Consider the following 27,885-nt stretch of genomic DNA (forward strand, 5'->3'; position numbering starts at 1 on the left):
ATGTAGGAGATATTATTTTTAACTTTATTGAAAGAGCAGCAAGCAGCCATTGAGGTTGTTTTAATCAAGGAGCTGACTGTATCACATTTGTGTTTTAAAACAATTGCTCCACAGAGTACAGAGAATGGCTGGGAGAAGATTCAAACGGGCAGATCAGTCACAAGGCTTTTGCATTCATCTCAGCAAAGGGTGAAGATAGTTGGTTCTAGGATAGAACAATGGCATCAGCTCAGAAGATGGACTTTTGTAAAGTGAGATAACAGATTGAAAGCAGCTGCCCAGAGCCACGGTCCACCTGTGCCCTGACCAGCAGGCTCCCACATGTGACCTTAGGCTAGTAGCCCCAGGGGAGAAGTCACATTCATAGCTCGAGACAAGCTAACCTATACCTAGTGGGCTCTACCTTTAACCTGTTAGAGCAGGACTGGAGTACCTCCCCCTTAACCTCGGGATTCTTTCGGACTTGACTGTTTCCCATAGAGTAGAACTGGTTGCGGCAGTAACCAATAGAGCAGTTACATTCATGCTGATGCTGTTTCTGTTTACCCTAGTGTTGTGGGTTGAATCATGTCCCCCAACAATTCATATGCCAAAGTCTTAACTCTCAGTATCTCAGAATGTGATATTCTTTGGAAATGGGGTCACTGCAGGTGTAATTACTTAAGATGAGGTCATGCTGAAGGTAAGGTAGACCCCTAATCCAGTATAATGAGTATCCTTATAAAAAGGGGAAATTCAGGCACAGACATGCACACAGAGAGAATGCCATGTGGAAATAAAGGCAGAGATGGGGATGATGCTTTCATAAGTCAAAACACCAAAGACTAGCGTAGAGGCAGTGGGCAGATTCTTCCTCACAGCCTTCAGAAGGAACTGGTCCAGCCGACACCTGGATCTCAGACTTCTAGTCTCTGGAACTGAGACAATTAACTTCTGCTGTTCAAGCTACCCCATTTACAGTCCTTGGTTTCAGCAGTCGTAGTAATTAATACACCTAGATTCCCAAACTTCAGTAGGTTGACAAAGGAGGTGACACGACCACTCCTAGGAGCCTCACATCCCCTCTGAGCCTCCAAGTGTCAGAGCAGTGGCTGCAGTGAGGGAGCCTCCAGATGCCCTGGGGTCCACTGCCACTGGCTTCCTGGTGGGCATAAGCATCCTGAAGCTAGTGGGTCTGCTTGAGGGACTGCTACACTCAGTTTTGGAGTGCAAACCAAACTCTGCCAGTAGGGACAGATGTGCAGGGGGCACTGCAAAGGAAATCACCCACTGGGACATGTTTCAAATATCCACTCTTACTCTCCACTTTTCATGTAATTCAAGTATTCCAAATGCTCAAACTATTTCCACTGGCTGCCCAGTCAAACAGCTAACTCAACACTCCCTAGTTGTTGCATCATCTTAGACTCAGTTAAAAATTCGTTTTGTTTGAATATTACAAGTCCCTCTGACATACACATCATTGCAGGCCTTTAAAGCAAGTTGTTTATAGCCATAGGCCTGCTTCTGATCCTGGCTATGTCCGTCCAGGAAAGCCTTCCAAAGTCTCTAGTTGGGAACAGAAGGCCCTGAGGGGATTGCCCAATATTGTATCAGGACACAACCTCACAACCATAAAAACAAGTCAAAACCAAGGCCTAGTGGCAGGGAATCAGTTACAGAACATGCATGAATAAGGGTCAGCAGGGATTGCCTGGGCCGCACCCCAAGCTATTTGGAAAGCACGTACCTGATAAGCCTTCCATAAACGGTGACCCACAGCCACAATCATCGATCAGCAGATGTACCAATCTATCTGTGGATTAGATTATATCTGGAGAGGATGACCTCCAAGGGAAGGGACCATACAAACCCCAATTAACTGAATGTTCTCGAACTTGGACTCACAGGCCTCTGATGATAAGCCTCTGCCTCTTTCCATCTTCATCTCCCCCATTTCTACCTCACCCTCAGACTTTATGTTCCAGGCACAATTAGAGTGACCATATAATGAATCATTCAATTCGGGACACTGTTGAGACTGAAGACATATTAATAAGTCTTCTGGGACAACAGGTATAAATGGGACTGTTTTGTGCCACCTGGGACTTTTGGTCTCTCTAGCCACGCAGAATTACTTAGAGTTGCCATTAACATGCCATGGGCTCTTATAGCCCCTGACTTTTGCATAATCTCTCATTTCTTCTTGGAACATTCTCTTCTCCCTGGCCAACTGGGAGCACATTCTGTAGCCCACTCCTCTGTGGAGCCTTCCCTATGACTCATAGATGGGCTTGGACTCTTCACTGTCCTAATTACATTCTAGCTTCATTTTTCTGGCTCCCTACAAGACCAGTAACCTCTTGAAGACAGATATTATATCTTCTTACCTTTGTGTTCTCTAGCCTTTTCCATTTCATAGGTATTCAGCAAATATGTGTCTAATCAATCATTTTCTGATTAGCCTTGAGGAGAGGTGGGTGCAGAGAACCAAGTTCAAATGTGCAAAGAGCCATCACCCCAAAGAGGGTCTAGACTTGAATATGACCATAAGAATAAAACAAGAACATTGACTGGAAGCTTCAAGGAGATTCAGTTCAACGTTAAGAAGAACTTTCTAGCCAACAGGACTACACAGAAAATAAACAGGCAGCCTTTGGCAGGAGAGTTCCCTGTTGCTAGAGCTGTTTTTGCTGACAAATACTAGCATAGAGTAGGCAGGAACTCTGAGGCAAGGATTCAGGCATGTAGAGGGTGAATGACCAGGATAACTACTTTAGACTCTGATCTATCTATTCATTCATGCAATGAATACTTACCGGGCACCAGGCATTGCAGAAAGAGTTTGATGAATTAGTACAAAAGAAATACACCCATGTAACCTCTTGAAGCTTATAGGCTTGCAGGCAAGATACATGTAATTGTAAGAATTATTGGCTATCAAAAGAGAGTAGGAGGGGAAAACTTGGGATAGGAGTCAAAGAAAGGACATTTAAGTTGAAAAGGGATGGAATGTAGTAAACTTGTTTGGTTCCATGATCTTAGATCTTTCTAGAGAGTTCAGGTTTATTCCCTCTTCTCTGTTGCCTGCTCTTCCAGGTGGGTAACCTTCCTGAGTGCTGACTTAGGCCAGTCTATGCCTGCCAGCTCCAGAGCTGTGAGTCCTGCTCAGATGACAGGTTAAAAGGCAACTAACTGATCATCCTAGGGGAGGCAGGTGGGGTGGATGAGCCATGTGGGGTCTCCAGTCATGCCCCTTTCTTTCCTCCCCTCTTCTCTAAAAGACCATCAGAAGGCTAGTCACACAAACTCTGAGACAATAGAGGAACAGGAAGTGCTACAGTAGGTAAACCCTAAGAGCCTGGCAGAGACTCAATTTTGAGAGCAGCCAACCCTCATCAAAGCACCCAATAATACTGGCCACAATCCAGAATCCATGTATGAAGCAGAAAGACATAGCAGGTGAGATAAAGGGCACGTGACCACAGGATTTTCTCCTGTACATTGATGAGAAATAGCACCAAGATAACACAACAGCCATTCATGAAATGTTTGCTTGATTTTGGTAAACAACAAGAAAAATACACCATGCATCGAGCCTTTACTATGAGCCAGGCACTGTGCTGGGTGGTTATATGTGCCTTATCTCATTTAAGCATCAGACAACCCCATAAGGATGGCAGGATAATTATCCTTAATTTACAGATGAGGAAACTGAGGCCTAGAAGGTGTCAAAACTTATCTAAGGTCACATAGTTCACATAGCTAGAGAATGGCAGGTCTAACTGTGTCCAGACCCTGTGGTTCTGGCCTCTGTTCTGAGGACCTTTCATGGGGATAAATGAAAGCCCAACAAAGCAGAGGGGGTTTTTGAACTCCAAAAGTAGATGAGTAAACCCTCAGCAGAGTACAGTTCAGCAAGAGAGGAACCTAAAACCTGAGTTCACAGCACAGTCAAGAGAAGAGCAATAAACTAGAAAAAAAATTTTAATTACCCACATTACAAAGAGATAATCTAATATATAAATCCATATATCCATATAAGAAGGACAAATAAACCAACAGAAAAATGGACAAAGGACATCAACAGAGACTGCAGGCTATACATACAATAGCACTTAAGCATACGAAAAGATCATTGATTAAAGAAGTACAAATTAAAACTAAACTAAGGTAGCATTTATCTCCTATAATCTTGAAAATTTTGTGGGATGCAGCTATTATGGCCTTAAATATATATTTGAAAAGAAGGAAATGTAAAGTCAATGACTTAAGTATCCACATCAAGAAATAATAAAAACACAAACTAGACCCAAAGAAAGTAGAAGAAAGGAAATAAGAGAACCAAAATAACTGAAAATTGGTTCTTTGGGGGAAAAAAAAAAAAAAAAAACCTCATAAAAAATAAACAATCCTGGCAGTTTTTTTTTTAATTAATTAATTTTTTAACAATATAACATTTTTTACTGATTTATAATCATTTTACAATGTTGTGTCAAATTCCAGTGTAGAGCACAATTTTTCAGTTATACATGAACATGTATATTCATTGTCACATTTCTTTCTCTGTGACCTACCATAAGATCTTGTATGTATTTCCCTGTGCTATACAGTATAATCTTGTTTATCTACTCTACAATTTCGAAATCCCATCTATCCCTTCCCACCCTCCGCCCCCTTGGCAACCACAAGTTTGTATTCTATGTCTATGAGTCTGTTTCTGTTTTGTATTTATGCTTTGTTTGTTTTTTGTTTGTTTTTTTAGATTCCACATATGAGCAATCTCATGTGATATTTTTCTTTCTCTTTCTGGCTTACTTCACTTAGAATGACATTCTCCAGGAGCATCCATGTTGCTGCAAATGGTGTTATGTTGTTGGTTTTTATGGCTCAGTAGTATTCCATTATATAAATATACCACAGCTTCTTTATCCAGTCATCCGTTAATGGACATTTAGGCTGTTTCCATGTCTTGGCTATTGTAAATAGTGCTGCTATGAACATTGGGGTGCAGGTGTCATCCTGAAGTAGGGTTCCTTCTGGATATAAGCCCAGGAGTGGGATTCCTGGGTCATATGGTAAGTCTATTCCTAGTCTTTTGAGGAATCTCCATACTGTTTCCACTGTGGCTGCACCAAACTGCATTCCCACCAGCAGTGTAGGAGGGTTCCCTTTTCTCCACAGCCTCTCCAGCATTTGTCATTTGTGGATTTTTGAATGACGACCATTCTGACTGGTGTGAGGTGATACCTCATTGTAGTTTTGATTTGCATTTTTCTGATAATTAGTGATATTGAGCATTTTTTCATGTGCCTGTTGATCATTTGTATGTCTTCCTTGGAGAATTGCTTGTTTAGGTCTTTGGCCCATTTTTGGATTCGGTTGTTTGGTTGTTTCTTATTAAGTTGTATGAGCTGCTTATATATTCTGGAGATCAAGCCTTTGTCGGTTTCATCTGCAAAAATTTTCTCCCATTCCGTAGGCTGTCTTTTTGTTTTACTTATGGTTTCTTTTGCTGTGCAGAAGCTTGTAAGTTTCATTAGGTCCCATTTGTTTATTCTTGCTTTTATTTCTATTGCTTGAGTAGACTGTTCTAGGAGAACATTTTTGAGATGTATGTCAGATAATGTTTTCCCTATATTTTCTTCAAGGAGGTTTATTGTATCTTGTCTTATGTTAAGTCTTTCATCCATTCTGAGTTTATTTTTGTGTATGGTGTAAGGGAGGGTTCTAGCTTCATTGGTTTACCAGCTGCTGTCCAGTTTTCCCAACACCATTTGCTGAAGAGCTGCTGCTGTCCAGTTTTCCCACCACCATTTGCTGAAGAAACTGTTTTTATTCCATTGTATATTCCTGCCTCCTTTGTTGAAGATTAGTTTACCAAAAGTTTGTGGGTTCATTTCTGGGCTCTCTATTCTGTTCCATTGGTCTATATGTCTGTTTTTGGTGCTGTCTTTACCATGCTTTCTTGATGACTGTAGCTCTGTAGTATTGTCTGAAGTCTGGGAGAGTTATTCCTCCAGCCTCTTTCTTTCTCTTCAGTAATGCTTTGGCAGTTCTAGGTCTTTGATGGTTCCATATAAATTTTATTATGATTTGTTCTAGTTCTGTGAAATATGTCCTGGGTAATTTGATAGGGATTGCATTAAATTTGTAGATTGCCTTGGGCAGTGTGACCATTTTAACAGTATTGATTCTTCCAATCCAAGAGCATGGGATATCTTTCTATTTTTAAAAGTCTTCTTTAATTTCCTTCATCAGTGGTTTATAGTTTTCTGTGTATAATTCTTTCACCTCCTTGGTTAGATTTATTCCTAGGTATTTTATTACTTTAGGTGCTATTTTAAAGAGGATTGTTTCTTTACTTTCTTTTTCTGTTGATTCATTGTTAGTGTAAAGAAATGCTACTGATTTTTGAACGTTAGTCTTGTAACCTGCTACCTTGCTGAATTCTTTGATCAGCTCTAGTAGTTTTTGTGTGGACCTTTTAGGGTTTTCTATATATAGTAACATGTTGTCAGCGTATAGTGACACTTTTACCTCTTCTTTTCCAATTTGGATCCCTTTTATTTCTCTCTCTTGCCTGGTTGCTGTGGCTGGGACTTCCAAGACTATGTTGAATAGGAGTGGTGATAGTGGGCATCCTTGTCTTGTCCCAGATTTTAGTGGGAAGCTTTTGAGTTTTTCACCATTGAGTACTATGCTGGCTGTAGGTTTGTCATCTATAGCTTTTATGATGTTGAGATATGTTCCCTCTATACCCACTTTGGTGAGAGTTTTTATCATAAATGGGTGTTCAATTTTATCAAATGCTTTTTTTGCATCAATTGAGATGATCATGTGGTTTTTGTCCTTTCTCTTGTTGATGTGATGTATTACATTGATTGATTTGCATATGTTGAACCACCCTAACCCTAGCAGTGTTGATCAAGGAGAGAGAGAGAATGAACAAATTCAGTGCAATATCAGACAAGAAAAAGAAGATATCCTGTTATCACTATAGTTTCCAGAGACATAGGCCATGCTCTAAACCTGAAGATGTAGATGCTTTACAAAAAGTCCTAGAAAAGCATAGTATATGCCAACCACAAAGTGACAGATGTTAGAATTATCTGACAAAGATTTTATAGCAGACATGATAAAAAAAGCTTCACTGAGCAACTAGGAACACACTTCAAAAAAGTGGGGGGGGGGGAATAGAAAGCCTTAGCAAAGAAATAGAAGCTATAAAGAACCAAATGGAAATTTTAGAACTGAAAAATACAGTAACTGTACTAAAATCTCAGTGGATGGGCTCAACAGCATAAGAGAGGAGGAAGAAGAAAGAATCAATGAACTCTAAGATAGAACAATTGAAACTACCCAGTCTGAAACACAGAAACTAGACTGAAAAATCAACAACAGAAAAGTGAACAGAGCCTCAGGGGCCTGTGGGACTATAACCAAAGATCTAACATTTGTGCCATCAAAGTTCCAGAACAGGAGAAAGAAAGAGTGTGGGGCTGAAAAAGAACTCAAAGAAATAATGGCTGAAAACATCCCAAATTTGGCAAGAAACATAAACATAGAGATTCAACGGGCGGAACAAACCAGGCAGAATAAAGCCAAAGAAATCCACAGGCAGACACATCATTATTAAACTCCTAAAACTAAAAGAAAAAAAATCTTAAAAGCAGCCAGAGAAAAACGAAACCTTACCTGTATGGAAGAAGAAAAAACAAAACAAAACAATTAGAATGACAGCAGATTTCTCATCAGAAAATCACAGAGATCAGAGTGAAGTGGCACAGTATTTTTCAGGTGATGAAAAAAACAGAACAGTTAACCCAGAATCCTATACCTAAGCAAAAGTATCCTACAGGAATGCCGGGAAATTAAGACATTCTTAGATGAAGGAAAACTAAGATGGTCTGTCACCAGCAGACATGCCCTAAAAGAATGGCTAAAGGAAGTTCTCTAAACAGAAAGGAAACAATGATAGAAGAACTTGGAACATCAGGAAGGAAGAACACAGTCAGCAAAAACTATGAGTAAACAGGCTTTCCCATTTACTTCTTATGGGTTTTCTAAATAACGTTTGACTGTTGAAGCAAAAATTACAACACTGCCTGATATGGTTCTAAATGTATGTAGAGGAAATAATTAAGACAATTATGTACAGTTTGGGGAATATAGTCAACAGCTACGTAGTATGTTTGTATGGTGACATACCATCACTAGTATTGTGGTGATCATTTTAAAACATATAGAAATATCAAATCACTATGTTGTATAACAGGAACTAACATAGCATTGTAGGTCAATTATACTTCAAAAACAGACTCAGAAAAAGAGATCAGATTTGTGGTTGGATTGAGGCAGGGGGAGTTGGATGAAGGTGGTCAAAAGGTACAAACTTTCAGTTATAAGATAAATAAGTACTAGGGATGTAATGGACAACATGAGAAATACCGTTAACATCGGTGTTTGTTATGTATGAAAATTGTTAAGAGAGTAAATCCTAACAGTTCTCATCACAAGGAAAACATTTTTTTCTATTTCTTTAAGTTTGTTATCTGTATGAGATGATGGATGTTACTGTGATAATCATTTCACGATGTAAGTCAAATCATAATGCTGTACACCTTAAACTTACACAGTGCTATACCTCAACAAAACTGGAAGGAAAAAAATCAGTTAAAAATAATAAAATCCCAACAAAAAAATTGTAGATATAGATAATTCTAAAATTTATATGGAAAGGCAAAGGAACTAGAATAAAATCTTAAAAGACAAAGCTGTAAATCCGCGATATTGTGATTTAGAATAAGGAATACACATCTATTTAGTCTTCACCCCCAATCTGAGCCCCTAAAATCCCTGGAATTGCCTAAGTGACAAGAGAGATGAAAGTGTCTTTTGTTATTCATAACTAGCCCTTTCAGTCACACCTGAGTTTAGGTTAACGCGGCAACCTTTGGTTGCCAGGGGAACCTTTCAGCCCTACCCCTGACCTAGGGAGTAGGGAGGAGAGAGGGGCTAGCCTTTGAATCAGTCTCCAAAGGCCAAAGATTTAATCAGCCATTCCTACCTAATGAAGCCTCCATAAAAACCTAAAAAGATGGGGTTTGGAGAGCGTCCAGGTTGGTGAGCACAACCACGTGTTGGGAGTGGCACACCGCAGTTCCACGGGGACAGACGCTCCTGCACCAGCGACGTTGCCCTATGTACCTCTTCATCTGGCTGTTCATCTGTATCCTTTATAATACCCTTCACACTAAAGTAGTAAACACAGGTAAATATTTACCTGAGCTTTGTGAGCCATTCTAGCAAACTTTCAAACCCGAGGAGGGGATGGTGAGAACCTCAATTTAATGCTGGTCAGTCAGAAGTACAGGTGACAACTAGAACCTGAGGCTGCTGTTGTTACCAAGCAGGGGCTCGTGTGCCCCTGGCGCAGAAAGCCAAATTCTGACAGCGGGTATTTGCAGCAAAATGAGGGTTTATTGTAGTGGATCGGCAAGGGAGTGAAAGACAATCCTCAGACCCACTCCATTTGGTCTTTGAGTTAGAGATGATTGAAAAGGGAAGAACAAGAGGCTGGGATTAATTATCATGTGACATTTCTGTAACTGCAGTTTCGGGAGTCAAGAGGTTTCTGGTTTATGATTCTCTTGGCCAAGTGGTCCACAGCTCGAGGGCCCATTCTTGTCCTGGGGAAACAGCCCAAGTTTGTAGTTAAGGGTATCTACGATAGCAGTTTTAGTACATCAGTGATGTTATCGACCACAGCAATCTCAGGCATCTGACTCTGGCTGATTAGTGTTCAGTTAGCACAGGACTGAGGTCAGAAGGGACATGAAAGAGCATAAAGTTTTGGATAGAGGAATTAATCATAAACTCGGTAAGGGAACTCAGTTTTAGGGGGACTCGGTTTCAGTCTCCCTAAAGTGGGGGCATTCTTGTGGGACTGGGCCCTTAACCTGTGGGGTCTGATGCTGTCTCTGGGTAGCTAGTGTCAGAATTAAGTTAAACTTGTAGGACACCCAGTTGGTGTCTGCTGAAGTGGAGAAATGCTTGGTATGGGAAAAACTCCCATACAGCTGGTGTCAGAAGTCTCAAGAGTGGAAGAGGAAAAAAAAAGAGTTTTCCCTGATGAAGTTTTCTACCACTAGGCACCAAGATGTATTTGAAACTGGCAGAATGGTAGACCAATAGAGCACTGGAAAAGAACAGAGTCCACAGACAAACCCACACACATTTGGACACTTGAATTTTGATAAAGATGACACTGCAGAGAAGCAGGACAAGGACAGGTTTTAAATAATAGTGCTGGTCAAATTGGTATTTATATGGGAAAAGACATGGCTCTTGGCCCTAACTTACACCATACCCAAAAACCAATTCCAGATTGATCATAGATCTAAATGCAAAAGGCAAAATAGAAAACCTTCTAGAAAAGAATGAGAAACTATCTTCATAACCTTAGGTAGGCAAAGATCTCTAATAAGACGCAAACACCATTCATTGCTAAGGACAAAATGAATCAATTATACTAAGTTAAAATTAGAAATTTCTCTCCATCAAAAGACTGCATTTGGGGACAGAAGAGCAAGCCACAGAGGGGAGAATGTATTTTTTTTAATACATATAAGAATTTCTCTGATCATCAACTACCTCATCTATACGGTTAAATGAGACAATATATTTTAAAAAGTTAGCACAGTGCCTGGCATGTACGAAGTATTCCATAAAATTCAATACTGCGTCCCTTATAACTGAGGCATCCCGGCAGGAGGACTGTACTTCAAATCACTTCCAGGCAGACAGAATCTCTCCTGTTTCTGATGCCCCATAAAAGAGCTGTCAGAAGGGTTTCCTCTCAATTCTCTCATAAACCTTACAAACCAATGTTGAAGGCGTTCTCTAAAGTACCCACTTCAATCCCAAAGCTGCAATCTGCACGTAGAGCGGATGCTCAGTTCTAAACAGTACAGTGGAAGGGCTGGGAGGCGCAGCGGGAGGGTGAGAGTGGGTTTGACTCTCGGCTGTGTCAGGTCACATTGTGGGAAATCTTCCAAGTGAGCTGAAAGCAGCAAGCGGGGAGGGGCTGGTCAGGAGGGAAGAAAGCCCTCTCTTCTTTCAAACATAGTATTGTTTGTCACAGTAGCCACCAAGATTCCCAGAAGCACGCAAGTGGGGGCTTTCAGATGGTTTCAGAGGGGTCACCTCATTCCTGCAGAGACAAGCCCAGAGCTTAAAGGGGGAACATGGTGACCTGTGTGAATGGAGAAGCCCTGTGGGCAAGGACAGTGGCTTGAGGCCCCACCCCTCAGCGGGGATGGGCAGAACTTTTGAAGGACTTGGGTTTGCCTCTAGCTAGCCTCCTTCCTGTTCTTCCTCCCTAGCGGAGGACAGGAGTCTAGAAGCCTCGGCCACTGACAGGAAGCCAGGGGGGCTGAGAAGGAAGACCCTCGAACAGGCCCACCCCCATCAGTTTTGAGTGCCAGCAGCCTCATTCCTAGGACAGCATCAAGCACCACCTGCAAACCCTTCCGTTATTTACAGAGTCTGTCTACACCCTCAGCAGCCCTGCGGTCAGTCGAAGGATTATCCTGACCCCTTTGTACAGCTGTCCAAGTTGAGCCTTGGAGAAACAGTGAATTACCTAAGGCGGTTCTCAGGCTGAGGACTCATCCCATCCCCCTCCATCCTCCCTTCATCAAGACACCGAGAAAGTGATTATTCTGATTACCATTTTTGAGCATCTTGTGCGCCAGGCATATGACTAGGTGCTTCACTTCCATTAGCTCGTTCGTCCTTCAGAACAACCCCAGAAGTAGGTGACGGTAGCCTATTTTACAGGCTCAGAGAAGGTAATAACATAAGAGATCATACTTGGTGCCAGGCACTATTCTAAACACTTTCAAGTGCATTAAGTCACTTATTCTCAAAAATCCTGTGAAAGTAACTGCAAGTATCATCTCCATTCCAGAGACATGGGAACTGAGGCTCAGAGACATCATGCAAGTGGTCTGAGGCTGCACCGGTAGGAAGGAGAGCTGATCTGAACCAAGCATTCTTACCACTGTTCCATGTCTCTGGCAGTACAGGCAACTTACCCAAGGGACACACGTAGGGAGTGTCAGAATCCCGCTGAAATCATGGCCCAACTGAAAGCCTAGGGGCCTCCCATCCAACTATCCTGCAGAGCAGGGCTGCAGGGATGCTTTGGATCATGTAGGCGGCCTCCTCCTCTCCATCTATGAGACAGTCCCTGCCAAGCAACCCCTAGAAATAGGATGCACGGAGGCAGACTGCTCCATGGTGGCAGACAGCCCGATTTGGCTGAAAGAGCTGGGGCCCATCCAACCGAACTTCTTGGCCAGTTTTTCTCCCTCCGCCTGCTGCTCGCTGGCTGAAACCAGCCCCTGATTCTCATTCTATCCCCTGGTCCCCATTGGAAGCACTGAATGGGCGGCAGAGAGGGGGCTGGGAGAGTGAGCGATTCCTCAGTGAGCCCTGCCTGCCCCTTCTGGGAGGGTAAGAGGAGCTGAGTGGGGGTGAGGAGATGGGTGCTGGGGAGTGGTTCTGGAGTTGTGGGACAGGTAACCTAGCAACCACTGGCTGATGCAGTCACAAAGCGACAGGCTTACCCACAGAACTGACGAGGCTTCCTGTTGACATGTCCACTTGCTCCTTCCTGCTCAGGCAGCAAGGGCTACTCACCCACACCCTATAGCGGCCACTTTCTTCAGTGAGTCCAGGGATCTCCACAGGGGAGGAAACGGATACTTGAGTCAGACCAGGGCCTAGGGAGGGCCTAGAGGGGCCAAGATGGGGAAAGGACAGTTGTCTCTCTGAATTGGTATGAGCCCTCAGGCCCCTTGTGCCTGGCCAGCTTGGGGCCCAGAGGGAGAGGGAAGGGAGGACGGGGCCGACTCAGAGCAGCCCGGCCTGGCCTGCTAGAGTCCCTCCTGCTCTCTTTACAACAGCTGTAGGGTATGACCCATTAGTGGCTTATAAAATCAATTTAACGGGCCACATCTAACATTGACAAAATGAAAACAAAAAGTAGGATGAAAATATCAGTAGGCATCATATATAACAAGGGTAAGATTGTTTCTGTTCCATATATACACACAAGCGTGTGCACACGCGTGCGTGAATTGGGTTATGATGTAAAAATGAGTTTCTTACTGTGGTCATAGTCAAAAGTATTTGAAAGTCTCTATTCTAATGAGTCGTATAGGCCAGTCCTATAGGCCAGTGGCCTTGGGACTTCCAAATGCCCTGTCCTCAGCCCTGCAGCATTTAAGTGCCCTAGAGCCTAGCCCCCATCGTCAAGGACGTCCAAAGTTTCCTTCCAAGGATGCCCTGCCAACTGACTTTCTCTTTAGAAAAAAGATCAGGAAACTGAGTCAGGATGCCTGGTTCCTTGATGTGTGCTCTCAAAGTCTCTCCCCTTCTCTGATCTCAGGCAGTGCTGCCCACTCCCCTCCACCCTAAACTGATGGAAGGCTGGCCCGGGGGGAATCTCTGGGGTCCCTTGCAGATTCTAGGACTCAGAGGGTTAATTCTCAGAAGGCACTGATTTCCTGTCTCAACCCCAGCATTATATGTACACACAGATCGATAGATTTGGATTAATCACATTTTTTGGCTTTAATACCTGTTATCTTTCATCCATGTCATTTCATTAGTTTATTGAGTAATATAATGAACACCAGTAAATGTCCCTCCCAAACCAAGAACTAGAATACCACCAGCCACACATCACATGGGCTCCTCTCCCCTCTCCTCTCCCCATCTGCCCTCAGAAATAGCCACTATTTGAATTTCGTGTTTAGCATTTCCTTGCTTTTTTTTCCCTTGCTTTATCACATGTTTATGATCACTTTGCCTGCTTTTGAACTTTATTTTTAAAAAGGATCTCAGGCTATGTGGTCTTCTGCAACTTGCTTTCCTTGACTTAGCATTACATTTATAAGATTGATCTATGTTGTTGCATGTAGCTGTGGTTCATTCATTTTTGTTGCAATATAATGTCCAGTTGTCTGAATGGACCACAGCATATTTATCCATTCTTCTGCCATTGGATATTTGGATTGTCACCAGATTTTTGCTAATTTGAACATTGGTTTGAATATTCTTACACATACCCCCGTTGCACATCTGCAAGAGTGTCTCTTGGGTATATATCTGGGAGAGGAACTGCTGGGTGATACAGCATGCAAATGTTCAATTTTATAAGATACTGCCAATTTTCTCCCCCTAAAGTGTCTATTCCAGTTTATGCTCCCACCACCAGTCTATGAGAGTTCCTGTTACCCATCCTCAACACTAGTATCAAGTGCACTGGTCATTACTCTGTTAGAGACCCTACAATGGCTACGGAAGTGACGACCCAACTGGGGGAACATCCACTGATGAGGTAAGGTCCCAAATGCCATCCCTACTGACCAAGGAGGTAGACGGAGCAGGGTGGAAGACAAAGGAACTCAACAGACTGAGGGTCCAAGAGAGGCAGTATTTCTTTATCTTCCACTGCCATCAGCCAGGCCCCCAGTGGGTTCTCAGGCCTGAGTTAGCACAGGTCACAGGCTGGTCCCTTCCTTGGTGGGGGGAGGGGTGGTGGCAGAGGGGCAGAAACACAGAAATTCCAGGGGATTTCAGGGGATGACTTCCTCTTTCAGTTGTGGGTAGGGGAGGCCAGGAAACAGCAACTTTCAGAGAAGGTTTGCCTTATTTCTTTAAGTCCCAGATCCCTTATGGACAGATCAAGGATGGAACAGGAAACTCAGGGGCCTGATCAGCTAAATCCTCAGAGGGCCCTGGGGCAAAATGCCTTGCTTAGCATATCCAGAGTCCATCTATACTCCTCCAGAGGGACTCCCTTCAGCCAGGGCCACCGGACCGGGAAGCAGACAGCGAGCAGGCAGGTGGTCCCACCAGGCCCCTGGCAGAGAGCAGCCCACTTTTGGATCCTTGCTGGACTGACTCCACCCTTTCCTCCCAGGGCAGAGGTGCAATGTCCTCAGGAGAGGGAAAGGGTGCGGGTGGAGGACAGAGGACCTGAGATGGCTTGTCTCCAGTGAAGTGAAGCGAAGCGAAGCAAAAGCTTGAAGCTTCCCTACAGCGACGCAACCCTGTTAGTCCCCCCATCAGCCGTCAGCTCTGCATCTCCAGAGAGGGGCCCCCACAGGGAAAGGGCCTACTGGCCTAGTCTGGCCTTGGCACCAGCTTTGGCCCTTGGATGCTGAATCTGGGCCAAAACTGCCCCTGAGGGCATTGGGGGAGGGTGACAGCCTATAGCTGGCTTCCCCTGGGCCGCCAACAGTTTGGCTTGGGGAGAGGCCCGTGCTGGGGTGTATATAATATGCCTTTGCTCTAACCGAGGTATTTGGACAAGTAGGTGGGTCTGTGGCTTCTCTTTCTGGCTTTAGAAATGGTTTCTGGGAGAAAACTCAGGTGCTAGGGGATTCTACCTGAATTCTCTCAGATGGATCCTAGCTCCATGCTAAGGCATCTTCAGAAGACAGAAGGCTCCCTGAAGCTGGACTGCACCAGCTGGGAAAGGACCCTGGGGGAGGCCCAGCTTTGGGTGCCATGGGGCTGGGGGTAGTGGTAAAATCCTGGAAATCAGATTTCAGAGTATCTCAGGAATGGACTCTGGAATAAGCTGGGGTGGGCACCGCTGCCAGGGGGCTCCATTAGCTTCTCCTTGACCCTCTCTTTCAGTCCAAGGCCTGAGCTGAAACCTGAGAAGAAGTCAGGACACAGGCCAAGAAGCCACAGGGACGGCGGGCCACAGAGACAACTGATGATCCCAGGGATCGTGGATCTTGAGCTGATCCGAGAGGCACTGAGGACCCCCAAGCCCCAAACCCCAGGTGCCTACCGCTTCGGCCGTCTCAGCCACCATTCCTTCTTCTCCCGGCACCATCCGCACCCCCAGCACGTGACCCACATCCAAGGTATGGCTGGGGTAGGCTGGGGCCGGGCAGGTGGGGGTGGGAAGTGGTCTGGAAAACTGGAAAGGGAGAAACCAGCTCATTTCCAGGTTGAGGCCCAGAGAGGATGGGGACTTGGTCAGGGCCACAGGGCTGCTTGGCCACTTGCAAGCACTTGGCCAAGCCAAGACTCAACCTGGGGCTGGGGGCAGGTTGGGGGGTTCCAAGGGCAGACAGCATGGCCCTACAGGATTTACATCATTGCCAATTCTCCCATTTTACAAATCAGAAAAAGAGGTGAATGTTCTGCTCCAGAGCTGCACTTCCTTCTCTAACTCAGGCCATTTCATCCACTCAGCCATTCACCCGTCAAATATCTACTGAATGTGAGTTTGGGTCATACACTTTTTTAGGCCCTGGGGATGTGATAGTGAACAAGACAGTCCCTGATTCTCCAGTGGGAAAGGACAGGAAATGGATAAAGTGTGTCAGAATGTGCTAAGTGCCAAGGCTGTAGGGGGAGAGCTGACCAGTAGCATGACATCTGAGCAAAGAATAAAGGAAGAGGGCACAAACCACGTACATGTCAGAGGGAAGAGTGTCCCAGGCAGAGGGAACAGCAAGTACAAAGGCCCTGAGGCAAGAGCATCCTGGCTCCATTGGAGGAACAGCAAGGAAGTCAGTGAGGCTGGAGCAGAGTAAGGAGGAGGAGGGAGAGGCATCAGAGAGGCAGCGCGAGCCCCGATCATGTGGATCTTGGAGCTCACCATTAAGCCATCTCGGTGAGTCAGGTGGGAGCCATTGGAAGGTTGAGAGCAAAGAAGAGACAGAAGTGATCTATCAGCCTCTGAATGGATGGTGGCTTGGGCCAGGGAGGTAGCAGTGGAAGAGTTAGTGGCCCTGCTCTCCTTTAAGGCCAACAGGATTTGCCGACTGATTAAAAATGGAGTGTGAGAGGGAGAAAGGAGCCAGGCTGACTCCCAGGTGTTTGGCCTGAGTAACTGGAAAATCAGAGTTGCAGAAGAGCCAACAGAAGGTGCCAGTGGATGGTGAGGAGGAGTTAGGGGTTTGGTCTGAGACTGGAAGATGGGACACATGAAATGCCCCTCAGACATCCAGGAGGAGGTGCCGAGCAGGCAGCCAGGTCCTAAGTTCAGGTCAGAGCTGCAGATGTGAGAACCACTCGAGTCAGGGGGTGTCTGAGGCACCTGGGTGGGATCGTCAGGAGACCGTGCAGATGCAGGGGAGGAGAACCTGGGATGCACCCAGGGACCCTAAGGCTAAGGGGTTGAGGAGATGAAGAGGAAGCAGCAGAGGAGCGGCCGGTGAGCTAGGAGCGAGGGGTCCTGGCCCCAAAGGAGAGTATTTCGGGAAGGAGAGAGCGAGCAAGCACGCTAAGTCCTAACCAAGCTGATCCTCCAAGCTTGGCTATCTAACGATGATATCCTATCACCTTAGCAGGAGGGGCCTCACGTGTAACTGTCTCTTACCACCTCCAGGCTGCCATGCACTCAGCCCTGTACAGGCTGACAGATGGCACAAAGTTTTATCCAGAGGGCCTGGCTCCCTGGGATTTGAGCCCAGGCCCCTGCGGTCACAGACTGTGGCTGAATGCCCCTGCCCCCATGCCTCCTTCTTTAAGCTGCCTGCCTCTGTGTACTCACACCTGCAGTTCATTGCTGTCATAGAAAACAGGAAGGATCCCCTGACTAGGGTCCCAGGAGGCCCGGGTTCTGGTCTCAGCTCTGCCTGACTCTCCATGTGACCCTAAGCCATTCTAAGTGTCCCCAGGGGTAAAGTCTCAGTGATGGCAGAGGCCCTATCAGCTCCAGCCACCTATGGGCTTGTGGTTACTGGAAGAAGCGGGGCCAGCGCTCCCCCTGCCTACCAGCCTCCCAGCCTCCCAGAGTTCTTGGGATCCACTCAGGCCCCCTTCCCACAGCCTCGAACCCTTCACAGATCTCACTGGGAAGCCTGTGTGTGTCGTCAGGGACGGATTCTCTCTGGCTGCCTCTCCTCAAGCCACACTCTTATCTCGCTATCTGATCAGGATGCCCACCATCTCTGTCCCCATTGGAGACCCACAGTCCAATCGAGACCCTCGGCTTCCTTCTGGTGGGTACCTGGGTCACAGCCCCTCTCCCTGGGGGTTATACCTGTCCCCACGGGCTGCCTGGCTGGGTGCGTGCCTGGGAAGGACCGCTGCTCCTAGGTTGGGGGGTCCAGGAGGGTACCCTACTATTTTCCTTATTTTCTCGAGCAGCTGCATTTCCATTATTCCCCATTATCCCACCCCAGTCCTCAGAAATGTGCCCCTGCTTGGATATGAAGTGTCTGAAGAGTAATAACAAGCCAAGGACAAGCAGATTTGGGCCTCTAGACAGAAGCGATATTGGAAACACTGTATTTAGTAACTTGTATGCTCAGGCACCAGCCAGTCAGAACAATCAGGCATAGACAGTGCTGGGGGCAGCACTTCAGAAGCCTCTACTCTGCCAAGCAGTACCCCTTCCCTTAAGGGCTGGGGAAGGGGTCCTGGGGAAGGGGCAGACGGGATCCAAAGGCTTGCTGCAGGGCTGTTTAACAACCTTGCCAGGAGTCACTTAATACTTTAGTAACTGGGATAGCACATGGACTGAATCTCAGTCCTGGCTTCAGTTTCCTAAAGAGGCAAAGCTAGATTGAATCACAAATATCTTGGCACCTGTAGCCAAAAGTTCTTCAGCTTTTCCCACAGGCTAGAGCAATCAACAATAGCCCCCTCTAGTATCCACCCACCCACGCACAGATGGTGTGACTCCTACTCCCTCCCTCAAGGGCACCACCTCCCCTATGAAACCACCCTTGCCTTTAAGATGCACAGCAGGAAGGCCAGGAGGACAGGAGGCTCTTCCACCTACAGCCCTCCCAACACCCAGGGCCACAGGGAGGGCAGGGAGAACGGCCCCAGATACCAGTCAGCCAGCTCTTGTCCCCTCCTCTCAGAGGCCTGGAGGAAGGAGTTGAAAGACCTGGCTTCCCGGGTGGCCGTCTTCACCAAGGAGAATGAGCTGAAGAACAAGAAGGTGGGTGCAGAACAAAGGAGCTGTCTGCAAAGAGATGAAATGGATCTGTGCCTTTGTAACTAAACCCATTCCACATGGATTCAACCTGACTGGAAGCAGAGCCAGGCTTCTGTGAGGCGCTGCTGTTGGCACGGGGAGGGGCCAATGAATATAACCGGGTGCAACTCAGGGAGAGGGTCATAGTAAGGGCTCAGAGGACAGAACATACGTCAAAGGAGAAATCCAAGGAGGCTCATAGCATGAATGCTCAGAAGCTGGAAGATGGCAGGACATCTTTAGAGAGCAGAGGGCTGAAGTATGGGTGTAAGCGGGCAGCAGTGAGGGAGAAGGTGGGCAGGGGGCCAACTATGGATGATGTGGGCCAGAGTGCTAGTTTAGTGTCTAATCTGATAAGGGGTAGAGATCACTGAAGGTTTTCAAACAGGATGAGGGTGGCCTCCTGGGTGTTATTTGCTGATAAACCAGTAAAGACAAGTGGGAGGCAGCTTGAAGGTAGTCGGAATTGGTCCTAGAACAGGCCCGGCCCTTTGTGGCTGAGTCCAGTCTTGCCCTTGTCTGGGGCAGCAGAGGTCTCATCCCTGCTCTGCAGCTAACTTGCTGTGACACCCAGGGCAACTCAGCTAAGCTGGCTAGGTCTCAGTTTTCTTATCTCTAAAATGGGGAGAAGGATACTTCCAGTCTTAACTGGAGTTGCAATGGCAGGAGGTCCCAGGCCCTGTGCCCACAGGTCTGGCTCAGGCATGGGTTTCCCAGGGCAAAGGATGCCAAGCTGTGTGGGACAGACCTGGGGGCAGCTGAGCTAAGAATTAAGGTAGGTAGTGAGGGGCTTGGTGCATGAGACTGTTTTCAAATCTCTGATGGGCTGGGGGGAGGGGCAGCAGGGAGGGACTGCCCAGGAGGAAGTACAAGGACCACCTGAGGACCACAGCGGGCAGCCAGCAGCCAAGAGTCAAAGAAGTTCCAGCAGGAAGAGCAATGACTATAATGGAAGGGCCCCCTGCTGGCCAGAGGGGTCTAGGACAGAGTGGGGCTGGCCTGGTTGACATCCTAGGTCCCTGGCCTCCCCTTCCTCTTTTTCCCTCTGCTTTCTCCTCATTCTGTCTCTCTCTGTCTTGCTGCCTGGAGTCTCTGGTTGCTTTTCTCCCAGCAGAAGGAGGAGCCTCAGCGGGAGCAGGGAGCAAAGTACTCAGCAGAGACTGGTAGGCTCATCCCTGCTTCCACCCGGGCGATGGCCCGCCGCCATTCCTGCCAGGGCCTACGAAACCACCCTTCGAGCAGAGATGGAGGAGTCCAGACCTTCATCCTGCAGGATCAGGAGTTGCTGGTGAGGTCCTGGGAAGGTTGAGGGCTGCGGACCCTACAGAAGCCCTAGTCTGAAGGCAGAACACATGGTGGTCCCTGCTCCCCGGCTCCCAGCAATCTACCTAGGACACTTACAAACTGCTTTCAAGCATGGTTTCTTCCACGGAGCCTTGCATCTGACACTGTAAGACTTGAAAACCCCAGACTTGGAGTCAGGAGCTTGGATTCCAATCCCCAGCTGCCTCTGGGTTTCTGTGTGAGCCTTTTCTTTTCTAAGCCCTGTCCCCTCTCGGAACCTGAGTTCCATGATTTAGCCAAACTGGGAGCATGGGGAGATTATCACAAGGTCTGGTCCAGCTGAGGCACTTCATGAGTTAAGGAAGGGAGCTACACGGGTGGAATCAGATGCACAGAGATGAAGGTCCTGCGTGGTGCATCCTCATGCCCTGCATGATGCACCTGAAGCCTGTAAGGCTGGTACCTCCCCACACTCTGGAGGGGTCTGGTCTGTGTTGTGGCAAAGCATAGAGCCCCCTCCTCCGTGCTCGAGTTTCCCATGGAGGCCGGAGAGGCGTGCAGGACTCATGCAGGTGGGCGAGGGCAGTGAGAGTCCCTGTTAAAAGGAACACGTGTTCTCTAGGAGAGGCCAGACAGTGACAGCATCTTAACACCTTCCTTGCAACCAGCGCTTTAAAAGCACGCAGTCCCCTTGGAGCCTTAATGACAGTTCATGAAATGGATAGAGCAGACAGGGCCAGGATCCCCATTCCACAGATGGGGTGGTTGAGGCCCTGCCAGGTAACATCCTGTGGCCCAGGTTCCCAGAGAGGGAGCAGCCTAACAGGGACTAGAACACAGTACTTTCTCCACCATAGGGCGGCCTCACCTTGCCCGGAAGTAGGTTCTCGGGCCCTGTGGGGAGGGGGCACAGGGCAGGTAAGTTGGATATGGAGAAGAGCCCCGGGCAGATGGGGGCTGAGGTCACCTCAGTGGGGGGGTACCTGCGGGTGAGGGTGGGCAGCCTAGCAGGCATAGGCCTGGGGAAAGGCCTGGCCCAGTTCCCCCTCTGCCAGGGATAAGGCAGACCTGCTGGGCACTGACAGGCGCCTTTGGTTCCTGAGGAGACTGAATGCTGATTGCTGAAAGGACCCCGCTTTCCTAGGACTCCAGGGGCCCCAGGTCCCACCAAGGGCCCCAGCCCCACTTAGCCACAGCCACCGTCAGCAGCCCGGCCTAGGGAGACTCCAGAGGCCTTCCAAGACAGAGCTGGATCTCTTGCCAATGATCCTTCACTGGAGGACACAGGTGGGAAAGGGCCTTGAAGCTGCAAAGATGCCAAAGGAGGCCAAGGAGGCATCTGGGAACGAAGAGCACGTGGCACTGGGCGGGAAGGAGGCTCCGGCTGAGCCACACGCAGAACCAGCCGGCCCCAACCCTCAGACTGCCCACGGGGATCACCCCACCTCTTTGATAACATCTCCAGACTCTGAAGTTGGGAACTTCAGGGAGGGGAGGCCCATGGGGTCCGTGAAATCCCCACATCAAGGACCCGGGCGTTCGGGACTCGGTGCGTCTCTGAGGAGCTGAAGGGCCAACTCTGACCTTGCCTTCCCACTGTGGGACTCTAGGGTACCACTAGCCCAAGTAGGGATGAGGGGTCCAAGTGTTTGATTCTGAGGCTTAGTTCTGCCACAGCATCCCTGCGAGGTACCCTCCTCTCCTGAGGCCTCAGATTTCTCATCTGTCCAGTGACGAGGTTAAGAATCTTCCTTCAGGGCTGTGGGGAGAGAAAGCTTTCTACGAAGTGTGAAGTCCCACGCAGAGGGGAGGCAGGGACCACCGTGGGGACCAGTCTAGCCAAGCATGTGGCGCTGGGAGGCCACTTCGGTGGGGAGGGCCTGTGTTGCCGGGTGGAACAGGCCATCCAGCCACACTGACCCAGGCCTGTCCTCCTGCCCACAGATCCTAGAGCTCCTTTCTCAAATCCTGCAAACAGACTCCTTGAATGCTATCCAGTTCTGGCTACTCTACGCTCCCCCCAAGGGTGAGGATGAGGACACAGTCTGGGGCCAAGAACCTGATCTGAGTGGTGGCTGCTGAGGGCTGTGTCCTCTGGTTCTGCAGGACTCAGATGTCACTCGGCTCCCACCCCAGGGCCTTACATCAAGCCCCTCCTCCTTTTTAGAGCCCCAAACTAACCTTTTCCAACTAGACAACATCACTGCTCCCTCCCCATTCCTCAGCAGGATTCTACCACACCACTCCTTGGAGGGGACCCCTCCTCCACGCTGACCACAGACCTCAGCGGGAGAGAGACATTCAAAGACCATACTTAGCAGACACAGCCCCTAACCTACCACTATAGGAAACACATGCACAGAGATGCAAATACATGCACATAAGAACATACATACATCTGCACACGAACACATGAAACACACACACACACACACGATGGGACAGTGGGTGGAGGGTGTATCTAAGTGGGAGGGTGAGGAGTGATGAGAGCTGGAGAGCTGACTGGGAAGGCTCCCTGGACTGGACAGTGGAGGGAGAGGAAGGAGGGCGGGTGCCCAGCAGGCTTCCCAGAGGGCCTGAGGGTCTTGTGGCAGGTGGACCAAGACCAAGGTACACAGGAGAAAGGTGTGGAAAGCCAAGCCACCCTGCACACAGAGGGGCCAGAGAGACGTGCGGACCTCCCGTGGGCTGAATGTGAGATGGCTAGAGATCTGCCATTGGGCAGAAGAACTGGAGGCCCTGCCTCTGGCCCATCCCCTCTAGGAGCAGGATGGGGGCTAGAGTCTTGGCCCTGAGGATTTCCCCCCCGGCTTTGCTTACAGAGAAAGACATGGCACTAGGGCTCCTGCAGACAGCAGTGGCACAGCTCCTTCCCCAGCCCCTACTCTCCATCTCAGCAGAAAAACTCCTGAACCAGCTCCAGGAAGTTCAAGAACTATCACAAGAGAGGCAACAGCTACCCTACAGGTGGGCTTTTTTGCACACTTCGCCTGCCCCTCTGTTCCCAGAACTGCTCCCTCGTATTCAGCCACTTGTCCTCCCAGGTGAGGCCAGTGGAGACCAGAGGGGGCCTGGTGATTAAACAATCACCTGTCCTGGAGGAAGAGACCCAGGCCCTCTCCCAGGACCCCCCGGTTCTACCCATGCAGCTTGAAGGCTCACTCTGCCAAGCCAGCCTCTGGGGGCCAGCTGTGGGGGGTGCCAAGGGGGCGACTTGTTTCAGCCGCAAACATCTAGCCCTCCATACACAGTCTTTGGGAAGACACAAGTAGGTAAGGAGCGGTAACACAAAGCAGGCAGGAGCATCTTTTTGCCAGTATTAAGTCCTCTAGCAGGCTGGAGAGAAGGATTAATCACGAACTGGGGAAAGAGCAGAAGAGGGAAGGCCGCACCCAGCAGGTGAGTGGGGCTTGAATGTCAGCCGTAAGCCCAGCGGTCCTGAGGGCCACAGTGTCTGCCTGACACCGCTGGGTGTTTGATTCTTTTCTGGTCCATACAGCCACCCACGGAGGCAGAAGAGAAAACTGTTTTACAGAAGAGAAAACTGAGGCTCAAGAACAGTTGAATGACAGCCCAGAGGCACCCAGCTGGGCAGCAGAACACTCAGACTCAGGCTTACCTACCATCCAAGCCCAGCAGTGCTCAGATTCAGCGAGGAGCTTGTTGAAAATTCGGATACCTAGAGAGTGTCACCCAGTAGCGGGGTGAATACAGAAGATATGTATCTTTAACAATCACCCGAGTGTTTCTGATAGTGCCTGTGGGACGCTGCTGGGACAGATAGGACCTGAACAAGCAAAGGAGAGCGTAGGGAAAGTCAGGAGAGGAAGTCAGGAGCGGGCGGCATGGGGGGAATGTCAAGTGTGGGCACCGTGGCTGGAGCGTGGGCGGGTTGGTGAGAGGGGCGGGTGCTGTGCTGGCTTGGGTATACTGAAAGTGTGGGTGCTGGACCTAGCCCTGGACCTGGTTTTCTTTTCCACTCTGAGACCAGGGAAGGCACAGTAAGAAGGCAGCTTCACTGTGACTTTGAGCAAGCCACCTCCCATCTGTGAGCCTGTTTCACCTTTTCAAAACACCCTCTCTTGGAGTCATAGGGAGGAATAATTATTATGGGGTGCATAAAAAAGGCTTGCTGAAGAGCAAAGCCCACACCAGATGTGAGCATTACTCATGCTCATCAGTAATCCATTAGGGAAGCAGGAAGGAGTCCTGTCTGCAGCGCCAAGGGAGGGCCAGTGCAGTGGCCTCCCTTACAGCTCTCTTACAGAAGGGCCTTGGTTCCCTGTGGCCACAGCAGGCGACAGAGTCGCAGTTGTTGGGGTCCTGCTCGGGGTGGGGCCATCCCGGGACAGATGCTGCTGGTGGGCTCTCCGGGAGGGGTGGCTCTTGCCTCTCCCTGGGGCACCCTCCTCACCTCCTCGCCCGCCCTGCCACTCTGCTGGCTGCGTGGCTCCAGTCTGACCTTCCCAGCCTCTCCTTGTGTTGGTTTTAGCCAATCCCCGAAGAAGACGAAGACACCACCTCTATCAAACAGCGAAAAACCAGGTAAGAGTCCCAGCAGCAGGTCACTCTGTGGGGGTCACTGAAGCCCACCATGGCTGGATTCCTCGAGGAATTCTAGGACCCCCTGGAGATGGGTCCCTGCCCCAAGAAGCTGCTCATTCATTCATTCACTCATTCACTCAACAGATCCTTAATTAGTACCTAGGTGAGGGAGATCACTGGGGAAATATTTGGATAAGTTCCTGCTGCGTGAAGCTTATATCCTAGGGAGAGGCATGCAGACCACAAAGACAGCTGAAGTGGGTGGGTGCCATGAGGAAAATAGCAGGGTGATGTGAGTCAGGAGGACTGGCGGGGTGGGGAGAGGGCCCCTTGAGCCAAAAGACAGGAGGGGTCCAGCCCTCTGTGGAGCAGTGCTTCCACCTGCCAGGTGTATTGGTGAAGGAGCAGGCAGGCCAGGGTGGCCGGGGCCTTGTGGGTTGGGGACAGCGGTGAGAAATGAGGTGGGACAGGTGGGTGGGGCCAGCTTGTGGTCTCATGCAAAGGGTGTGGGGGTGCACTGGAGGGTTATAAACGGGGTGTGGTGGGACCCCTCTGGCTGCCGCATGGAGAATGGACTGTGGGGATCCAGAGGGGATGAGGGAGACCAGAGAGGAGGGAATGCCTTAGACCAGGGCAGAGGGAGGGGAAGGAAGGTTGGAGGGGAGAGAAGAGGACCGATATCCTCGATGTGCACTGTTCTCTCCCACGAGACTGTAGAGGGTCCCGCGTCCGGGGAGTGTCTGACATGGAGCAGGTACTGCATAGATGTTTGTTACCTGGATGTAGAAGAGGGTGGTGGTGAGGCTCAGGGGAGTCAGCACCTCCCAGGGGCTGACAGTTCTGCTCTCTTATCAGCAGGAGAGCCCAGAGCAGAACCTGGCTTGACCCTGGTACTCACACATCTGCCAGGGCCTCGCGGGGAGAAGGGGTCTCCCCAGATCTCCTGGGCAGCTCCCAGGTAGTGGCCTGGCCCCTCATGCTCTCCTGCCTACTGTCTCCCCTCTCCCAGAGAACATCGGGAAAGTACAAGTTCTCCGCATGCACTCAAGCCAGAACCCAGAGAAGGCATCAAAGCCAAAGGCAGAGGGCTAAGGAGTTCGCGTCCCTCTTCCCGTCTTGCTCAAGAGAAGCCCCTGAGTTCGAAGATTCAACCCCGACCTCCTCAACAGCAATACCTGTTTTCCTATCACATGAAGCCTATTAAAACACTGTCTTCCCCTTAAGAGGACAGTTCTGCTCTCCTATCAGAACTGGGTAGTTTGCTCCAGGAGAGGGGGTGAGCTGTACCAAATCACCCTGACTCCCTTGGAAAAGGCCCCCCACATGGGGCTTCCCAGGTTGTTAGGTTCCAAAAGGGTAGGTATAGATGGGGCTCTGCTCATCCTTGAGCCAAGACTCACAGGGCTCTGGGTAGATTAGAGCAGAGGTCAGGAACTCACAGGCCACTTTAGAAAACTACCCAATGACTGAGTTCCTACCAGGCACTGAGGCAGGACTTGGGTAATAGCCAATGATGAACATTACATGACTTGTACCTACTTTATATGTGGTACTATATTTGATGCCCTTAAAAGCAGTATGAAACAATCACTTCCATTTTATAGATGAATAAACTGAGTGAGGCTCAGAAAGGTGAATTCGCTTCATAATAAGTGAGAACCAGGATCCAAACCCAACGTCGGGTTCTAGAATCCCTGCTCTTATCAGCTGTACTCTGCTGCCGTATAAACAGCAACCCCTCACTGAAAGTTGTGGTTACATTCCTAAAAAGCATAGGGTTACCAAAATGGTGGTTGGCAAGATCAGGAAGGAAAGGGACAACATATAAATGTGACCCAGATGCAGCTGCAGTGTTTCTATCCTTGAAGATATAGGGAAGATGGCCTTGACCTTCTGGGAAGTCCAGTGTCTCCCTGAGATTTCTGCAAATCGCTGGGAGTGGGGGGCTGGCATTGAGAATTTACAATGTCATGGTCACCTGTGCTTTGAGCTTCTATCTACTTAGTTCAGTCCATGGATTGTGGTTTCATTCTATACTTAGAGCACTGCCCCGCTCACATCAATTCAGATGACCCTGTTCACACAAAACTTGTGTGCATCAGGCTACAATCAAGACTGGGGGATGGATGGGGATTTGCCGTGAATCCAGCAAACAGGTTCATGGTCAGTATTAAATCACCTTGTTTTTAAAAGTCCTTGGCCACTGGGGATGTTTCACTGGTGGCAGCACCTCCTATAACTATACCCCTTGACATCTTGCTGGGTTTCTCCTGTCCTGTCCTCAACCCTGCCACCATTTTGCCCGCACTATTTTTATTTTTTCCAGTTTTTTTCTTGTAAAATATACATAACACAAAATTAACCATTTTAATCACTTCTAATTATGGTTCAATGCCATTAAGTGCATTCACATTGTTGTGCAACTATCACCACCATCCATCTCCAGAACTCTCTTCTTCTTGCAAAACTGAAACTCAAACCCATTAATAACTCCTCACTCTCCCCTACCCCCAGTCCCTGGCAATCACCATTCTACTTTCCATCTCCATGAATCTGACTGCTCTAAATAACATCATATTAGTAGAATACAATCTTACGCATTTGTCCTTTCATGGCTAGCTTCCTTCACTTAGCATGATGTTTTCAAGGCTTATCCATGTTGCAGCATGTATCAGAATTTCCTCCCACATTTATTAATTGATGCAGCAGCTCAGGTCCTCTAGCCTCTATTCCCAAACCCTCCAGCCCCACCTTGGCCTGTCCAACCTCATCTAAGGGCTGAGCTGAACAGAACTGCTCATAGCATAGGGTCCTGGCCCCTTGACCGTTGTGCCTACAAGAGTATATCCCTCCTCCAATACAAACAATTTTTTTAAATCCACAGTGAAAAATTCTAAGTCACCTGCTTCCAAAATAAATCATACTTCTTGGCACAAAAGCCCTGAATCTTTAGGTAATCCTTCTATATCACCTTTAATTTTTCAGGAAATATTGCCATGAGATTAATATTTGCCACTGAAGATTCTCATACTTGCTTTATTCCC

General features: G+C 48.3%; 2 protein-coding genes across 6 annotated transcripts in view; one reads left to right on the forward strand and one right to left on the reverse strand.

The window, feature by feature from the left end:
* Positions 1-27,885, reverse strand: part of SGPL1 (sphingosine-1-phosphate lyase 1) — a 97,468-nt gene that overhangs the window by 61,391 nt on the left and 8,192 nt on the right. The window contains exon 2 of one of the 5 annotated variants that reach the window (XM_064488084.1): positions 12,615-12,781. The exons of 3 other annotated variants lie outside the window; for them this stretch is intronic. The gene's annotated coding sequence lies outside the window, so the exon portion shown is untranslated. Of the gene's footprint in view, positions 1-11,713; positions 12,581-12,614; positions 12,782-27,885 lie in introns of those variants that run through there. One more of the 5 variants, XM_064488086.1, reaches the window with a different exon arrangement.
* Positions 13,175-26,472, forward strand: TBATA (thymus, brain and testes associated). The gene is made up of 9 exons (XM_031461126.2): positions 13,175-14,392; positions 15,700-15,935; positions 17,871-18,026; positions 18,897-18,976; positions 20,127-20,300; positions 22,241-22,322; positions 23,119-23,263; positions 24,789-24,841; positions 25,851-26,472. Exons 1-9 carry the CDS (start codon positions 14,346-14,348, stop codon positions 25,931-25,933), a joined length of 1,056 nt encoding a protein of 351 aa, XP_031316986.1. The 5' UTR covers positions 13,175-14,345; the 3' UTR covers positions 25,934-26,472.

This window comes from Camelus dromedarius, chromosome 8, assembly GCF_036321535.1.
Source record: "Camelus dromedarius isolate mCamDro1 chromosome 8, mCamDro1.pat, whole genome shotgun sequence".
NCBI classification, from domain to species: domain Eukaryota; kingdom Metazoa; phylum Chordata; class Mammalia; order Artiodactyla; family Camelidae; genus Camelus; species Camelus dromedarius.

Excerpts from the sequence above, each read along its gene's own strand:
- TBATA (XM_031461126.2), top strand. The coding sequence starts at position 14,346 with ATGGCTACGGAAGTGACGACCCAACTGGGGGAACATCCACTGATGAG. Across the intron at positions 15,936-17,870 it reads GCACGTGACCCACATCCAAG|ATCTCACTGGGAAGCCTGTG; the intron begins GTATGGCTGGGG and ends AACCCTTCACAG. Across the intron at positions 23,264-24,788 it reads AGGCAACAGCTACCCTACAG|CCAATCCCCGAAGAAGACGA; the intron begins GTGGGCTTTTTT and ends TGTTGGTTTTAG.